Here is a 19,476-nt window from a genome sequence, read left to right as displayed (position 1 = left end):
GCATAGTGATTAAATTGTAATTAAAATGTTTGCTGGCGTGCTTTTATGATTATATACATTATATCCTGTTACACTGAGCTTTAGAATATTACAACATGGGCTTATTTTCCTAATTTTCAGAACTCACTCATGTAAGCAACCTTTCTTTTGTGCTTTATGAGAAGTTTATGAGAGGATTGTTTTTAAATGTGGAATAACTCCAAACTCTTTGGGAGTTAGATATGGTCACTTTTAGGGTCCAGTGATCTCCACTGGCTCTTTTAGGTATTGTCGGTTGCTTTTGAGTTATAACTATAACATGTAGAATCACTAGTCAGGCTGTCTGTGTGTTTTAGCATTGAATTGAGATATTAAATAGGCTCGTTATTGTCTGACTAATTAACATATTTCCTGTAGAGTTTTACATCCGGTTTGACTTTAGTCTTTTTCTTGTAACCAGGCTGGAACAGACAGTCTTGAGTCTGTGCGGTTTGAAGAAAAAATCCCAAACAAAGTGAACAGATAATGAGTTTTCCAGAGAGCTCTTCCGAGTCTTTTGTGTATATGTGTGTATCAAACATATCGGTCTGTCTCCTGTATGCACCTGCTTGTGGTTAGACCAATAAATCATGGAGCTTCTGGCAAAGATTCATGCCATTGCAAGTTCATTCTCAAATGAAGTTAAGGCTCAGAAACCAAAAAAACGAGTTTAATATGATGGTAGAAGAACAATTTTGTGAAGAAAATGAGTGGTGTTTGCCTGTGCAAAAATCACTACCATGATGTTAGAATGTGTATATATAAGTTTTAATAAAGTAATTTATGTATAGTTTGTTGATTTATATAAAATGTGTGTGTATATATATATATATATATATATATATATATATATATATATATATATATATATATATATATATATATATATATATATATATATATATATATATATATATATATATATATAATGTGTTTATATAGATATATATAATCAACATAAACTATATAATATACATTCTAAATATATTAATAAAAAATTTATACATATAATTATTTATATTATTGTCTAGAATATGAATACAAGTTAATATATCATTTATACAATTAAAATGTATATAGAAAAGTGCAGCTGTTTTGCTTTTGAAAAATCGCCAACTACAGTATAAGCAATAGTAATATTTATGTAAATTTAAACAAAGCACACAATATGTCTGCATGCAATTCATATACTGTTCTTAGAAACAAACTTGACACTTGACTCACTATCAAATCTGGGTCGTTTTAGCTGCAAGGTCAGGTTTATAGCAGCGGTTCGTGTGTTTACATTCTGTCTTGCTCTCTTTCTCCCTCTCATTTCCCGCTTCAGAAAGCTGAAGAAGCTGTGCCGCACACTCAAGGACAAAGAGCGGGAGCCCGAGGAGATTGTGGAGCAGCCGGGTCGCCGCCAGCAGTGGCACCTAGACTACGACCTGGAGCCTTTTGACGGACTCACACCTGAATACATGGAGATGAGTGAGTGACACTCCACTCTGTGTGAAAGCATCCTCAGGGTGAAGTGAGAAAACATCTAGTTAATCAAATGCATCCCCTTTAGCGAGAACAGCAGGATTTGTTATCGGAGTTATGCACAGGTCTCTGGATTTGACACACCCCAGTGTTTCACGAAAGATGCTCGGCTATTAAAGTTTGTGATTCATTTTAATGGTCAGAATTATGAATGAACATTGAATTGGGCCAGTAGACCAAGCATTTGCTTTACAGCTGTGTTTACAATCGGGAAAGGGCCTTCATTCGCTAGCATGTGGCTTACGGTGATACACAACTGACTGAGTGTTTATGTAAGTTGGCATGAAGGCGTCTGTAAAAGATTTGAAAGCCTGGTGGGTAAACAGCAAAGTTAAACATCTGAACACCAATGCAAACTTGAATTACTATTATTCATCCTACATTTATACAACACAATTATGCTGAGAGCTAAGACGGCGAAAGAGGTTTCCTGACACGTCTGCAAAAAAGAAAAAGTTTATTTTACCTTGACTCGAAAGCACTTTGTTTCGAAACAGCTCTGTTGTCAATAGTTTTTTTTTTATTTGTATGTTTTGCTATATGAAATTTAATGCAGGTACACAACTAGAGCTTTATTCTGTAATTATATGATCTGTGGAGTTTATTTCGGTTCCCTATCGTGATTGTTGATTGAGCAGTTTGATGTAGGACCGTTTAGTCCCTGAAGTGCAGGCGAAGTTACATAACTGTCTATCAGAGACCTGTGCATGAGAAAACCTGCACCTTAGTCTTTTCTTGGAAATGTATGGATGCTTTAATCCACTGCCAAGTAAAACAGATTTCCATTTTTTTCATGTTCTTTATACAAGAACCACTTATGAGACTCTTCGAATCTAAGAAACGATTGGGGAGAAACTGAAAATAACCTCAAGTCCTTAAGTAATAACACTGGAGGGAGTTCACCACCCACACACTGTGAAAGATACTGTATTCTCAGTGAGAGCGGGGGAATGAGACCCACTCGTATGGATGTTTATGTAGGATACCCTCCTGCCTGATCTCTCTCGAAGCCATAGTTTGCATGCTGCACAGAAATGAAAGGCCGTGTGTCAATCAAGCCAAATAAGGAAATGCAGTTTCCCACAAGGCTTATGTTGCACATGTTGTTGATTGACACGTAATCAGCTATGTGATTGACACCCGTGCTGGTAATGTCAAATTACTGTAGAAAGACACCTGTTCCTAGTTAATCACCACATCAAATAAGTAGTGGTTTTTCCAGTGTTACTATGATTTGTGGTTATTTGATCTATATATGTGTACACATACACTGTATAAGTCTATTTTTATTCATTTATTTATATTTATTTATTTTCAGCAATACTACACTTTAAGAGTTTGGTTTCAATAATTAGATTTCATTTAGCAAAAAAAGCATTTAATTGAGAAAAAGTATTTTATTTTGTTAAAAAATAATGTTTATTTCAAATAAATGCTGCTCTTTTGAACTTTCGATTCATTTCTGTTCAATAATCGTGATTACAAATGACTGTTTTCAATAATGATAATAATCAGAAATGTTTCTTAAGTTGCAAATCATCATATTCCAATGATTTCTGGAGGATCATGTGACACTGAAGAATGTAGTAATGATGCCGAAAATTCAGCTTTGCATCACTGGAATAAATTACATTTTAGAAAATATTCAAACAGAAAACAGCTATTTTAAATTGTAATAATATTTCACAATTTTACAGTTTTTACTAAAATAAATGCATGAGCATAAAAGTCTTCAAAATCATTTAGATATATTACTAGCCCCATACTGTTGAATGGCTGTATAAAATCAATATTTAATCCTTAATGTCTGGTAATAGACAGCAGTCTTATAGCTCTATCAATCAAACTCATATTTGTTCTCCAAATGTCTCCGCATGTAATCTACATGTTTGTTTGTTTTCCATTCTGCAGTCATTCAGTTTGGTTTCGTGTCGCTCTTTGTGGCCTCATTCCCGCTGGCTCCGCTCTTCGCTCTCTTAAACAACATCATCGAGATCCGCCTCGACGCCAAGAAGTTTGTCGCAGAGCTTCGCAGGCCAGACGCCATTAGGGCCAAAGATATCGGTAAAAACCTTGAATTAATTTTTACACTACAACTATTCACTTGGATGCTTAATCAAACTCGGATCTACTTATTTAATCTCTGAACTGAAGTGTTTCCTCACACAGGTATTTGGTACAACATCTTGAGCGGTTTGGGCAAGTTCTCGGTCATCATCAATGTAAGTTTCTGTTATATAACCACATGTTAGTCATATAAGTCCTCTTTATGGAAAGTTAATCATTTAGAGGTATCTTAAAGACCCTAGGGTGCATCACTGTTAAAGAGATCCTCTTCTTGTTTTCAGAAGACTAACATGACTAAGATTCTTCAGATTTATATGCTTGGGTTCACATCATTCATGGAAGGAATACATTTGTGCCTGTTTTAGCACTGTACAGATGTTCTTTCACCTGTACGGTTTGCTTCATGCATGTCTCTCCTACTTAAGACTGAATGATACACCTCTAGCAGATGTATTTTAATAGATGTGATGTTCCCAATATGAGAAGAGCATTCCAGTAAGCCTTATGGTAAAGACCTTTCAGCTTCTCTCTCAACTTTTATTAAGAAAGCCACATCTGCGCAGAAGCCCGACATCTTGACTCCAGCTGTGTTGTTCTTTTGGAAATCAAGTATTCGTTTAATGTTACAGCTATTAATTACCTCTCCAATTTAATTAAGTGCTGCACATTACCAATGGTACCAATCTGCATGAAGATTACCTTTAGTTTTATGTGTTCCTTGGTGGTCTGGATGAGTGTTATTTTAGTATCATTATAGTTTTTTATTAATATTTAGAATTATTATTATTTATTTTTTTTAGTTAAAGTTTTAGTAATTTTTATTTGTGTTTTTTTTATTTATATATATATAAATATGCCTGTATATATTCCTGTTGTGCCTGTTTATTCTAGTTTTAGTTATTTTTATACATCAAGTTAAACTAAATTAAAATGAGAACTGCTGCTTTAGCAACTATCTCAAAAAAAAAAAAGTTATATTTCTTGCTTTTACATTTTTATCACATATTTTGATCTTTTACCTGTTCTTTTATAATTTCAGGCCTTTGTCATCTCCTTCACGTCAGATTTCATCCCTCGCTTGGTCTACCAGTACATGTACAGTGAGACGGGGACCATGCATGGCTTCATCAACCACACGCTCTCTTACTTCAATGTCAGCAACTTTAAACCTGGAACTGTGCCTTCCGTCTCCAGTCTCGGCAAAGACATTACATTCTGCAGGTTGGAAAAATGAATTATATAACTAACAATAATAAATCAACCGATTTATTGGACATCCATTTCCTGTGGTAAAATGACTGTGATGCACAGCTGCCTATTGTTTTGATAAAACATGCAACTTGGACATCTAGTGCAAAACTGAATAGTTGCAAGCAAACTGATTGTACACAGCACAATGGTTCTTGGTAGGACAGCACACAGGCCGTAAACGAGCGTAGGACCTGTCGTTTGCACCTTATAAATCATGTCTGAAATAAACATGTCGAAGCTATTATGGTCTGAACATACTTGATCCTCTTGAACGGCGCCTGGTGAGATTGCATGTACGTATTCTTCATCAGATTTTTCCACTTTTGCATGTGGTAAACTCAGATAAGAGAGCAAAACAAATGGTTCTTTTACATCTTTACAGCATAAACAATCAACCAGCCTATCCAGTTCACCGTATTTAGTTCAACGGTAAATTACAAAGAACTGGATAACACATAGAAAGTGTAGCTCGCCAGTTCTTTTGTTGAAAGCTCAAATTAGACACAATATTTAACAAACAGACACGCATTTTTGATTCTTTGGAAATCTACTGCACGCTCACAAATTCCTTATGGGCTTTTAGTGGATAGACTTCTGCAGAATCCAACTGTCATCCACCTTTTTCATGTTTTAGAGATAGCTGTAACTCATGATGTGTTTTACAGAATCGTTCCACAGAATTCTGTGGATTTTCCTTCATAATCAGAGCAGGAAATGTGGAAGAACATGCACAGGTTCTGTGTGGGCCTAAGTAGTTTTGTAAACGTTCTTAATGTGAGAAATTGTTTTCTAATGAAGCTAGTGATAGTAATTGCATTCATCAGTTCTCTGGAAATAATCATTTCCAGAGCAAACGGCGTTTAACCCTCACACTGAAGTGGAGGAAAGAGAGAGGGAGAGACCGCTCTAGATGGGACTCCATCACCCTGAAGTGTGAGATCTCACCGCTGCTTTGCTTATCTCGGGCGGCCTTCACAAAACAGATCCGAAGCATGTCAGGAAAAGTGCTTTTATCAGAACCTGTCTGCTTTTTCTGCTCCAAGCAGTTGAGAACGAGATTATGCTTGTTTGTAGCTACTCAGACCAAAGAGAAGTGGCAATCTGATGTCTGGGTTCCTTTGACCCTCAGTCTGTTTGTTAAGAGGACAGATAGATGGAGAGCGAGCAAGAGGGCAAGCTTGTCAGTGGTTTAAAATAGGGTCGAGGAACAAATCAAGCCCATGTTTTTACTACACCACCTTTCTGGACTTGTATAACCAAACATGGACTTCACCCCAGAGACCATGTCTTCAGATGAACATATATGACTGTCTGAAGAAATCAAAACCAGCCTGACACATTCCACATAGATTACTTTATAGTGGGTTATTAAAGTCTCAGGAAATCAAAACTTCTGGGAATAGCCTGGTTTAATGAATTAAGTCTGCAGGATATGATCAAAATATGCTCAGTTTTCAGTCATCATGAGCAAGATTGACTCCTCCTACTGTAACTATATATGGTCATTCTAGAAGTTAGAGTATATTTCAGGTCCATTTGATGAAATTGATAATGATTGAGGATTTTTTGTTCTAACAATTTTCTTCAGTAATAGTGTATACTTAAATCCACTAAGAGATGTACTATAATCTCACACACATATTTTGTGTTTTTCAGTTTTCTTGAAATTGCCTTTATGCCCCTTAAATTACAGTTGTTGCAATGACTGCTTTTTGAATCGACAAGTTCAAAATAATCAATAAAAATGTTAAAAGTCAGGATTATCTATATTCAATTTAATCTGATGGAAATGGGCTTCCATTAAAAAAAATAATAGTAATAATCTGGTGATGTAATTTTCTTTTGTGTTATTTTGAACACATTATGTTAGTTTCTTTCTCTATTTGATCTCACATATTGGACATGGAGTATATTAATTGTTCAATGGGTACATTGTTATGGTTTGCAGTATTTTTGATTCAAATAAATATTAAAATTAGAAGTTAACCTGGTCAAGCATGCAATTGAAATAATGAGTTCCAATGGTGAAACTGTCAGCTATGTTACCTGTCAGCACACACAGCATGTCTGCAAAATAGCTGACAGATTCACCACCAGGGAAAACCAATGTTTCATTGCAATAACAAAATGGTGTTTAATGATTAAGCCTTGCAACTAGGAGATACATTACACTAGTAAAATAATCCAACTGAAACCAGAAGTAATTTTATTGAGAAAGCACATTGTTTTTCCTGGTAGGAAATGTACCCTTATATACTGAGTTGAAATAACTTTAAATAACTGTGTTTTTTTTCTTCTTCATTTTAGGTACAAGGACTACAGAGAACCACCATGGTCGAGTGAGCCTTACCAGTTCTCCAAACAGTACTGGTCAATTCTTGCAGCTCGGTTAGGTTTCGTCATACTGTTTCAGGTACAAGCTACTTATTTTACCATTATCTCCAATCTAAAAGCCTAAAATAAAATAGTTTTACCCCTAATGAATGCCAGAAAGGGACTATCTTTTTTCAGTCTAAACCAAACAAATGAAAAAGCCACACAATAGCTAGCTCAGCAACGTGGAGCTTCAACCACATCAGAATGATGCAGTCTTTGCACTTTTGGATTAATAGTCTTTATGCTGGTCAGAATAATTGCTGTAACTCAGTAGAAATGTCCTACTGTCAGCAGCTGTGGGTGGAAACTAATTCTGTTGAAATGTAATTAAACAGCAAACCAAACTGTAAAAGTAATAGTTACCATTACTTGAAAAAATAAATGTCATTCCAAGTGTCGTTCCAGAATGACAGTTCATAGTGAACAAGAAAAATGTGCTTTTCAAACAATAATGTCTTAAATTTAGGATTTTCCTCACACAAAGCTTATGTGTGGCTTTAAACGACATACTGTTTAAAAGTCAAAAGGGGGGGGAGCTAAATTAATTTTTTTAAAGAAAATGTATACTTTTATTTAGCAAGGGTGCATTAAATTAATCATTTATATTTCTAACAAAAATCTTGAAAAAATACACCAACATTTACAGATTTACAGAATACAGTTTTCAACATTGCTAAATAATAAGAAATGTTTCTAGAGCAGCAAATCAGCATAAACTCATGATTTCTGCTGAAAATTCAGCTTTGCATCACAGAAATAAATTACATTTTACAAATATTTTCAAATATAAAACAGTTCGTTGCAATTGTAATAATATTTTAAAATGAACCATTTTTGGTCAAATAATTGCAGACTTGGTGAGCATAAGAGATTGAAAAATCTTGTCCACCCTAAACATTTGAACTGTGGATTGCATACTATATATATATGTGTATGTATCACTGGCAGAGCACCAATACCTGATGAAATGCTACCTGGTGTGTAAAAGATCCTCCATCTATTGAATGGAAATATATGTTTCCATCACAGCCCCTGATGTATATTATCTCCTGCGCCCCACCGGTTGAAGCGTATGCGAAAATATGTGTACTCATACATCTCCCACTCCCCCAGAACCTGGTAATAACCATGAGCATGCTGGTGGCCTGGGTGATCCCCGACGTGCCCAAAAACATCAGCGAGCAGCTGAAGAAGGAGAAGACTCTTCTGGTGGATGTCTTCCTGAACGAAGAAAAGGAGAAGTTGCAGCTGATCCAGAGCTTGTTCTCCAGAGATCTGACACAAGAACAGCAGGAGGAGCTGAAGGTGTCCGATCAGACCTCGCTGCCTCTTCAGCAAAGCCAACCCGGACCGCTCCCTCCCACCTCGTCCCCGGCTCCTCGCACCCGACCCCGAGCCGCAAGCTTCAGCCAGTTCACCCGCCAGATGTCCATGTCTCCCCAAAGCAACATCACCCAACACACGGCCGTGTGAGGGAAGTCGGGTGAGAGAAGAGGAGTCTCGAGTGCATTTCTCAGTGCTGGATTGTAAGGATTTGCTGAAGTTTGAGGCTCTGAGTTTTGGGAATAATCAGGTGACCTCGATCCTATGTTCCTGTTTTTTTGTACTAGGGAATGAGGGGTCACTCCTTTTGGTCTGTAGTCTGAATGTCTGTCTTGCAGGCTCCACATCTGGTTTTTAAACCCTCAGATGTTCCTATACCATTTTGAGGCGCGTCTGCACGCAAACTTGAGCTTCAGTAGGACCGCTTGCAGATGCAATCATTCCACATGCACTGACGTTCACTGGAACACAAGCGGGATCCTCTCAAATGCACATTTTTTTCTCCGTGATCTGCTCTTGAGAGAGGATGTTTGTCGGCACGAACTCGTAAAGAGCGGCACGCATTTGGTGATGTTGCGCAATCTGTTCATGCTGTCCAAATGCAAACTGCTTTGCACATTGTCCACAAGATGTAGCATATAATGGCAAGTAATCTTTCATTTTCTCAGGTAACAGCGTCACTAGGCTGTATTAGTTCTCATCAATATGGGTTAATAAAGACTATGATGCGTATAAGTAAATTAAGGCGCAAAGAACACAATTTCAATGTGATACTGCGACGTATTCTGTGAAACGTGTGGCGTTCTGTCTTTTTAATGCTCCAGGCCGTAATGTTACACATTAAGGCAATATGTAATTAAACTCACATTTGTCAGTCCATGTATTTATGCTATGCCTCCTTGTGATAAAATGCAGGGCTGTAGATTCAGATTGCACAGCATTTGCTGTATTCATGGTTGTGGAGCAGCTGGTCTTTTTGTGCCATGTCAAATATAATCCTCACATGAATTTGCCGTCACCGGTGTGGGAAGGTTGAGTGGGGGTTACTGTCATCCAGGGAGGAATCATGGATGGATGTTGTGTGCCAACATCTGGCCATCAAGTTATCATTCACCATGCCTCATAGGACTTAATATTCATGCAAGAAGAATAAATATTTATTCCCTATTATGCGCAAGTGGGTTTTCTTTCTTGTCCTCAAGGCATTGTGCTACAAGTCCCACGGGGTCAATTCACTTGAGTTTTCGACTTCTAGCAACGCGCAGGTTGTTTGTTAGACTGTAATACCCTGATGATTGCCACAAAAGCTTAACAAAGCCTACTTTACCCAGTAGACGCTGCTCCTCTGTTCGCTTTTTCTGCTTTACTAGTACAGGATTTTGATCTTTGTGTGCTTTCGCCCCAGAGCCACATTTGATTTATCCCTGGGGTCTGAACTACACAATTTGAGAGGATTACAATCTTGGCAGATACCATGTCCTATGTGCTTTATAGTTTCCTTACACAACCAGGCTGATATACACATAAATATTTGCATTTCCCAAAGATTAAAAAGCATACGATGTGGGCAAAAGTTAAGCAGCTCAAATCTAAAGAATTGGCTCAATGCAACTTAACAGCTCAGCATGAATGCCTACGCCATATGATGGGAATATTTTTTTTACAATTTTTACTGATACGACTGATCACTTAAACATATAATCAAAATACGGTATATAATCTATGTATATTATGCATTTTATAATAAGAAAAAAAAATCACCATGCATATCAGATGACTGAACATTTTGCAAATATATGTATTATTATTGTTATTTATTATACTACCTAAAATGACTTTCAATAAACTGAAAAAAAATTGAAAGAGATTGATAACGGCAGTCAGAAGAGAGAACGATTTTACCATCCCTCCCATAGACGCTGCATTAGAAACACCCTCGCATTAGCGTTAACTGTTTTTTTGTAATTTGATGCAAAGGTGATATGATACAAAGAATAGTGTTATAAACCTACATACATTTTAAAAACATTTATAATGCTGATGACCGTTAACCGCGTCATCACAGTTTTGAAAAATAAAAAGGGACCGTGATAATAGTTTACAAAAGTTTCCACTAGTTCACTACATTAGTTAACATGAAACATCAATTAAAAATAGAAATAATAATTAAAAATAGTTCTTGTTTATTTTAACATTTACAAATGCATTATTAAAATCTAAAGTTCTAAATATTATAACATTATTAATTGAATAATTGAAAGAATAATTAATAAAACAATACAGTATCAAATTGCTCATTGTTAGTAAATATTAGATGATGCATTAATTAACGTTTTTGTATAGTGTTACCATTACATATGATGTATGCTCCAAACTGAACAAACAACAGATAGAGACATACTAACCAAAGACAAACTGGCAAAAATAAATAACCAACATCCACTCTTTGTACAAATATCAGATTATGAATAACATTCAAAGTTGATGTAATACTCTTGGCTTCATTGAACAAAAAAAGCTGAAATTAACTTCCTGTAAATGAATTAAACTGGTGAAAATGGATTCTTGTGTAAGGTTTAAGAAGGGTTTTCAAGTGTCCTCAGAAAACACCATATCCTCTTGCACAATCACAATCTAACCTGCTGCACGATGTGGGCCGGAAATGTCTCATTTTTACATAATCTTCTCCAAAGCCTTTCATCATCACACACAGCAATAGAATTGCAGGGACAGATTTACCTGGATTTGTTCTCTGTGTCTTACAGATGGGTAAGCAAGTGTTCTTCATTTTGGTTAGGCATACCATCTGCCTACATGGAGTAGTATAATCTAGTTTTAGTTACATGATTTGCTATTGATATTGATTTTGCTGTTGTGATGGACTGTGAAGACACACAATGCTTTGCTGGTGCATGCTGGGAGTTTGATATCAGAGATTCTGGTTTGTGAATTGCAGATGAGCAAATTGCACATGCAGATGAGCAAAGGACCTGGAATGAGATCCGTGACACAAACCTGAATCTCTTTCTCTCTCCCACAGGGCGTTCCTAGGGTGAGATGACACACGGGGCGGGTCAATGCATTGTTAATGCGAGGAGGATTTTGATAAGCCTCACTAAACTATCAGAGGACACAAATTTCACACTTTTAATTATCATTTGCATGCACATTTCCATTGTCATTGTATTGTTGTAAATTGCACAAAAAAAAAACACATGTAATTTTTGTGCAGGGTGCTTTTTTTTTACGTTTCAAGACTTTATATTTAGATACAGTAGTTTAACATAACACAGTGTCTAAAAGCAGAAAAGAGGCACTGGGGGTTGCATTCAGGTTCACTTCTCTTAAATAGCCTAAAGCACTGGCTTTTATCTGGAGTGGTTACACAGCAGGCTTTCACATGGTTTCAGGTGTTAGCTACACTTGAAGATCACACCATTGTGCCTTTCCACGGAAGCTCTGCCAAAGGCACATTTCCGTAGTCAGCTCGACTAAACCTTTAGATGACCCGATGTGTGACTGATAGCCATTCATTTACTGTCTTTCTTCTTTTCTCAGTATAAGGCTGTGTTCAGAATGGAATACTAGCTTACTACTACTAGCTTATGAAATACCGTAAGTACAGTTTTTCTAAAACAGGACACAGTATGCAACCATAATCGTTTCAAACAATGGAACGTTGCTGTCACATGACGTGATTATATACCATGTGATCCAGTTTATATCTTGTAATTATATATTTATAAGAAGCTGAGGACAACTGAGGGACTCATATGCAACTATTACAAAATATCAAATGCTCACTGATGCTCCAGAACGAAACACAAGGCATTAAGATCCAGGGGGATTAACGTTTGAACACTTTTCTTATTTTGCCTAAATATAATTGTGTATCATTTTTCATTTTGTAATGCCCTTTAGAAGCTACAGACAATACTTACATGTTTCCCAGAAGACCAAATAAGTTTATTTTACCCTGATCTTCAAATTCAGAGCGCTTTCACCTCCTGGCTCTTTGTGCATCGTTTTTCGTTCTGGAGGATCGGTGACCGTTTGAAACATTTTGGTGTATGTAAACTTTTGACCACAACTGTACATATTGTAAATAATATCAACATAATTCACAAACTGGAGAAGGGTAACTTTGCATGCAAAATAAAATACTGTTAAATAAATAAATACAGTTTTCCACCTATTTCAATACAACTTATAAACTTTAAGTTCCTTGAATTTTTATTTATAATCATCTTAGCTGTTTAAGTCATTTCGAATTAAACTGACTTAAAAAAGCTTTAAATTTAATCTCATACAGTAACTTCTAGAAAAGTTGAAATTGCTGTACTTCTTTTTATGAGTTAAAAGTCATGTAAAAACAGGTTGGCATGACTTATCATACTTTTTCTTTTTCTTTTTTTACATGTGCTTGCGAATGCATACAGATTAGCGCTTCATAAATCTTGTTTTCTCCTGCTAGTTAATTGATAATACCTATTTTCACTTAAATGCATTCTTGCTGCTGTTGTTATTGTTTTAAAGTGCATATTATTGTGCTCGTTTTGCTTACAGTATATTCCTTATTATTCACTCCTTGCATCACAACTTGTTAAACATACAACATTTTATTTTTTTATTTTTATTGCTGCATTTAGGAACTGACAAATCCAGTTTGTACTTAAGAAAAATAAATGGTAAGTTCAGTTTATACTGAGGTGCTAAATTTCAGAAGACCCCTGATAGTGGCTGCAGGACCAGCTTTAGGCAAACACTGAATAAGTCTACTCAAATTTGAGAACAAGCAATCTCATTGGCTGGAGAATCAGCAGCAGAGGCCAATCAGCTTGTGCATCTTGTCAATGATGTGAATGCATGTAGATTACTTATCAGTCTGTGCCATAAATTAATAAAGATAATATAATATATATATATTCTTCTTCTATTCTTTATTAATTTTCATTCTTTTTTATTACAAGATTTTAAGTGCATGCATCTTTATTTTGAATTAATTTGTGTGAAATCTATTGGGAGATCAAATAATGACTGATGTTATTTATGGTTTATTCCAACACTGCGGTTGATCAATGACTTTCATTACCAGGAAGGTCAATGCTCTGTGGCAAAATATTTGCAAACTAAGTAGGTCTATAGATAGTGCTTTAATGTGCGGAGTAAACAAGTTTAGAGAGGATGGGTGGTAAAGCTGGCAGGGAATGCAAAGGGAAAATTAATCTTGGATGGATGTTTCATTTCAGTTGGAATGCTGCAGTATGGTGAGATGAATAGCTGAGAACTATTTACTGGAGTGCATGTTTTGGAAAAGACTCCAGTATGTATTGCAGCGTGCATTAAGTGTAGATGATGAATCAAAGCTGTCCAGCGTAGTTACATATACTCAGTGTGCTTGTCATGAAATAAACACAGCAGAGCACATTGAGGTGATGTAGAGCTGCAGTGTGCAGAAGGGAATTCTGGGATGCAAGGATGTGGGACTGTGACACTGGAGACTGTGGCATTTTATTCCTGCCCTCAAGGGTCAGGCATGCTGTAACACGATTCTGCTGTTCTGCCTTAATGCTAGACCTGTACCACTGGAGTCACCTGTTTCTTTCTCTTTCGTCCTTTCTTTTGCATTCTCCTTTCTCATCTGTCTCTCTTCATCACCCCCTTTTGTGCTGGAGATCACCAAAGATGCATTAAAGACGCTGAAAGGCACGAGAATTAATTGGTTCTTGTTCTCTTTTTAATCTGAGCTCGTCTGTTTGTCTCGCTCTTTACCTCAGGTCTCTCTCCTCGCCGCAGAGTCATGCGATTTATTCTCTATTTATACTCATCTGCTGCAATTTTACAGTGAAACATCAGCCATGTGACATACATTACATTGTTAGATGTGATTTAGTTGCCATAGTCGGTGAGTTTATTTAATCATTCTGATCACTGAACTCACTCTTTTCTAACTCACTCCAGTTAGTGCCTTCAAAGAAGAGATTTCACACATGTTATTTTAAAAATACTTAGGGTTTAAATATTAACACATCTTCTAAAGATATATGATCAATGCATCACAATATATATCATTTAAGGCTTTGATAGCATTGATAGCTAGGAATAGTTCACCCAAAAAAAGAAAATTTCTACATCCAAGATGTAGATAAGCTTGTTTCTTTATCTGCAAATGCTGAAGCTCAACTGTTTTCTGAAAGTCCTGGAAATGAAAACAGAGATGCATTAATGTCTGTGATTTATAACTGAAGATATTCTGTAAGTGAACTTCCTAAACCTGATGGTTTGTCCTGCGGTATGTCAGCTTCCCATTTTCTCCTCAAGTCAGTGTGTTGCAAAAATGTTTTGTTTTTAAACTTGGAATTTTAATAGTATGTTATGAAACTTTCATGTGCATTTTTTGGTGTCTGTAGATGTAATCTGTCCTTGTCAATTGTTGTGAGTCAGGCAGGTATGGTATTGGTTAGCATACTTTGCATTCACTACATTTAACATCTGGCCACATTCAGTCATACTGCTTTTGGGCCTCACATCTGTTCCTGGGAACATTAGTAAGGCTTCTATATATGTGTGTTGGTGTATCGGCACGTGTGTCCAGTCAAACCTCAACCTAAATTCCCGTAGTCTGTCTAGTTTTGCACGGATGGCCTAGCGTTGGGCCACATGGCTTTTCCACTGTTCATCTTTCTCCTTTCACAGACACAAATACAAACACACAGCATGTTCACAGTTATCAAGAAGATTTTGATTAGTAAGCAATGGTGAGGACAAGATTTTAATGGTGGGAAGAATTAATACAAAAAGGGGAACATACAGCTCTGTAATAACATTAGGCAGTTGTTATGAAACCATTGATTTTGGAAACAGCATTAAAGGAGCTGTATTTATGTAGCATTTTCTTTTTATACCCTGCTGTCCACTTATAACGTTAGTCAAGGATTCCTGTACAAATTTTAGCCTTACGTAACCATTTTCCATCCTCTTTGTCCCTTAGAAATAAACTGTCTGTTAGTTCTACTGCTCTGTTAAGATAATTAACCTTTGTTATGATTGGTTAACATCTCAACCTTAATTGGGGTGTTCCATGTTGCTAATTACTAATCAGTCATAAATATGTTAATCTAGTTATATGTTAATATGAACATGTTTATAATTTCAATATCATGATGGTTTCTTAATGATTCTTAAGAACTATAGTGACTTATGGACTATATAATACACTGCCCTGCATCATATTTGCTGAATGAAATTCAATACTTCTAATTTTAGGGTGCTAATTTTAAAATAGTGCTTGCTTTTTCTTTTTTTTTTTCTTTTTTTTTAGCATTTTAGCTTATCGTCAACCATTTGTAAGGTGAAGAAGTCTTGAACTATCGCTTAATCACAGGAAAACTGCCACAAAGACATGATATGTATTTTTCTCTGAGACAGATTACAAATATTTGTTAAATTCTCAGCTGATTTGTACATGTGAGAATGATTCTGAAGACAGTTTTATGTCTAATGATTTCAAGTTTAGAATTATGGCCAGTGACAGAAAAAAAAAATCCAATCATTACCCAGATGTTTTTGTACAACATCTCAAAAGCGACAGAAAATTACAGATTTTTCAAAAAAGCTTATTTTGCTTTCTTTGAAATTAAATGCATTGTGTGTGTGTGTGTGTGTGTGTTTGTGTGTGAAATGTAAATCTTCATCGTTATTATGTGGAAAAACTTTTTTCGAAAATTGTTACTGATATTTTTGAACTCAGGGTTCAAAATATGAGTTCAAAGGGGGGTTAGCATCATCAAATTAAGTAATTCTAGGCCTAGTTTTTTATTTTTATTTTTTGCATAAAAAAATGCACAACAGATCTCAAATTATAAACTTGGTTTGATATTCAGCAGAAATAACGCAGCTATTTATTTCCAAATCATATAATGTTATTTGACACTCCTTATTGCTAAGAAATAAGCCTGTGTGTCTGAAGGCTGATGTGGTGAGGCAGACGCTGATGTAGGGCTGAAAGAATGAGGCTGGGCTTGACCTCTGACCTATGCATGCTCCACCAGATATTCTGTGGGTGCTACTTCCTGTCTATAAAGTGATAATCACAGCTATAGCCCTGGCAGTAAACTATATACGTAGCAGTACTCAACATATGAAAGACGTTGAAACGCACTGCCTTCTGTTCATACTAATAAGAGAAAAAACAGACTGTAACACCTCTTCCCTCAGAGGATTGAAACAGTCACAGACTGTTCTCTCCCAGTAACATACACTCACAAACACGCAGAGGATGGGGTTATCTGATGAGATCTGTGGTTCGGGGGATGTAGGTTATGAATGATAACAGGATCAAATAGTATGCACATGGGAAACTAGAGTAAGCACTTCTCCCTGACCCTCCTGTACATTAATCAGAGGACGGACACACTGCAAACCTGGAAACTCCCCGGGAGACTCCGAGCAGCTGGAGAGGAAGGAAGTGAGAGTGGCGGACTGTCCATTTGTAGCCTTTAGGAATTAAAAACTCAGAGCTCAAGGCTATTAGAGCGTTTCTTGACTAAGAAAGGAAGAGCAATTAGGCTTTTTGGAACTTCATCCCATTGGGGTTTCTCCTTAAACGAGCACTGAACTAGGCGTTGCAGGATTTCCTCAAGCTGCTGAATTTATGATAACAGCCAAGTGGACAACAACAACAGAGCTGTCCTTCAGTGATCTCAAACTTGGCCATTAGACTTACACTCTACTGGGAGCAGACCATGCGTAGCTGGGGGTTCATCAACTTACACAAATACACTCCCTGAGCGTCCTACTAACACTTAAACAGTAGCATGTGCTTTCAACCATCACATCTTGCATGCAAAGTCTTAGTTCTGTCAGGTCCACTATCATCAAGGCCAAGGATGATTTTACAGTTAGCATACAGTTTTACAGGATAATAGTTGAACATAGTTGAATAAAGGGTAGGTTAATATTATGAACAGTTTTGAAGGAATACGATTTCCTTATTTTCCAAAGCTTGCGAGTTTTGTGGCTTTAGTTTTTATTTATTTATTACATTTATATGTTTAGCATTAGAGTTCATTTAAAGGTACCTACATCATTTCATTATCTCTGTACTTGTACTATGCATGTTGACATTAAAGTTGAATCTAATTTAATCTATTCTAATCTAATCATATGCAATATTTGCAGTACATCCTTTCAAGTATTGACTTTGAACACGGTTTTTGTGAGATCGTGAGTCACTTAGTAACATGAAAAGTAGATGTTGACAAGCGGAGCTGTATATTCCCCTTTGTGTTTCCACCCGAAATAATCAGTATTAGTTTTGGATGGATGCGAATTGGACATGTTCCACAGATTTTCCCAGTGTTTTCTGTACAGATGTTCCTAGAGTCTGGTGCCAAGATGTTTTGCACACATACTGTGTATTTTTATTGAATGATCTATTTACCACACTCCTAAATACTACATAAAAACATGCATACTCTGTGACATGTCAATCAGATGGTTATTGGTCCAGTGGACCAGACTCACAAAAGTCCTGTTTTTAAAAATATACTAATGCAATCATCTCTGCTTAAATATGTTTACCTGCGTAACATGCAATACAGAGGTCACTGCATGTGCGGCCAAAGTTAGGAACAAGACATAATGCAATCAAGCACAATTAGCCTGACAATGTAAGTCTGATGAGGCAGGTCTGTCGTCCCTGGACAGACTCAGGCTCTGTGTGGGGGACACAGATATAATTAGTGTTATCACTGCAGACAGCAGTGATAACCCTGCAGTGACTTCTTGATGTTAGTCAACATATCTTCTGTTGCTCCTCTATCCACTGTTGCTTTTCTGGCTCCAACTGCTCCTGTTCCTGTCAACGGTGGATCTAGTGGAACAGAGAAACCAGCAGGGATGTGCAATGAAAGTTGGTATGCATTAATAAACATAGACTTGTAGGTTTATGAGATGGAAAGTAGTTAACAACTCTACCCTTTCTTCTTGCTTCTCCTGACATTCTCTCTCCACACATGTGCTCTCCTCCACAATCTCATCCTGCTTCTCAAGACTGTTTAAGATAGTGTACTCTTCTTCTTTGCAGAGTTCTCGCATGCACTGAGTGATTAGTAAGATAATTTGCAGTTAAATTTAGCAGTTTTGTCAAAGATTTGAAATCTGTCATGTCTGTCAATCATAGCCTCATGCATGAAAAAGCTGCAATAGAAACATAAAACCTAAGACATGGGACCTCTTTGCATGAGCCATCTTAAAAAAAAATGATTCTATTGAGTTAAAGTTAATTTTGTATCATGTGCACTCCAAAAAAGGTTTGTTACAACCATCCGCCCGTTTTCAAGGCTTCTTAAACACAATTACTGCACAAACATAAGCTGGAATGCTAGTTTATGTGCTTCTGTCCCCTGCTTTAATATATTGCATAATTCAGTTGGACGAGAATATCTCTGATCTTACCTGGACTGAAAAGCTTCCAGATTCTTTGAGCTCTCCTTTCGTTTGCTGGTAAACATCATACAAATGGTAATATACTATGACAATGTACAAAAGACATCATAGTTATTTATGCACAGGGCTGCTAAAACCATCACACTGGTGCTAATAAAACCCACTGTCCCTTCGCTTTTGATTAATTGAATTGTCAATATGTTTCCTTCTTTTCACACTGGTTGTCAACCAGCTTTTCTGTCTTTTCCAATAAGTAGTAACCATAAGACTGATCACAGGTCAGTGTAAATGGACAGTGCAATCAGCCTGCAGATAAACACAGGAGTCAGAGTTGTTTTTGGTGATGTCATTGGATCTTCTGGAATGCATTTAGGGTTCGAAAGCTGTGTTTGATGGAGATGTGTTTGACATAAAGTGGGTGGTATGACACCACAGACAGGCACTTTAGCAGAAACCAGAGACGTG

At 36.6% G+C, this 19,476-nt stretch overlaps 1 protein-coding gene and 1 long non-coding RNA gene across 3 annotated transcripts in view; one reads left to right on the top strand and one right to left on the bottom strand.

Moving 5' to 3' along the window:
- LOC113073662 (anoctamin-1-like) overlaps nt 1-9,721 on the top strand; it is a 37,520-nt gene extending 27,799 nt beyond the window's left edge. For both annotated transcript variants that reach the window (XM_026246484.1, XM_026246485.1), the window contains 6 exons: nt 1,346-1,491; nt 3,457-3,609; nt 3,715-3,767; nt 4,652-4,833; nt 7,171-7,276; nt 8,353-9,721. In XM_026246484.1, the coding sequence (XP_026102269.1) occupies nt 1,346-1,491; nt 3,457-3,609; nt 3,715-3,767; nt 4,652-4,833; nt 7,171-7,276; nt 8,353-8,712 (1,000 nt within the window). In that variant the 3' untranslated portion in view covers nt 8,713-9,721. The remainder of the gene's footprint in view (nt 1-1,345; nt 1,492-3,456; nt 3,610-3,714; nt 3,768-4,651; nt 4,834-7,170; nt 7,277-8,352) is intronic.
- An 8,584-nt stretch (nt 9,722-18,305) lies between these two features.
- On the bottom strand, nt 18,306-19,171 carry LOC113073660 (uncharacterized). Its single transcript, XR_003280516.1, has 3 exons — nt 19,021-19,171; nt 18,541-18,663; nt 18,306-18,436 (listed from the first exon to the last, which is right to left on the bottom strand). It is a non-coding gene; the product is annotated as an uncharacterized LOC113073660 (long non-coding RNA).
- Nucleotides 19,172-19,476: the final 305 nt, after the last annotated feature.

Source organism: Carassius auratus, unplaced genomic scaffold, assembly GCF_003368295.1.
Source record: "Carassius auratus strain Wakin unplaced genomic scaffold, ASM336829v1 scaf_tig00012740, whole genome shotgun sequence".
NCBI lineage: Eukaryota > Metazoa > Chordata > Actinopteri > Cypriniformes > Cyprinidae > Carassius > Carassius auratus.
Note: the sequence above shows the minus strand (reverse complement) of the source record. Positions and strands in the feature narration are given on the sequence as shown.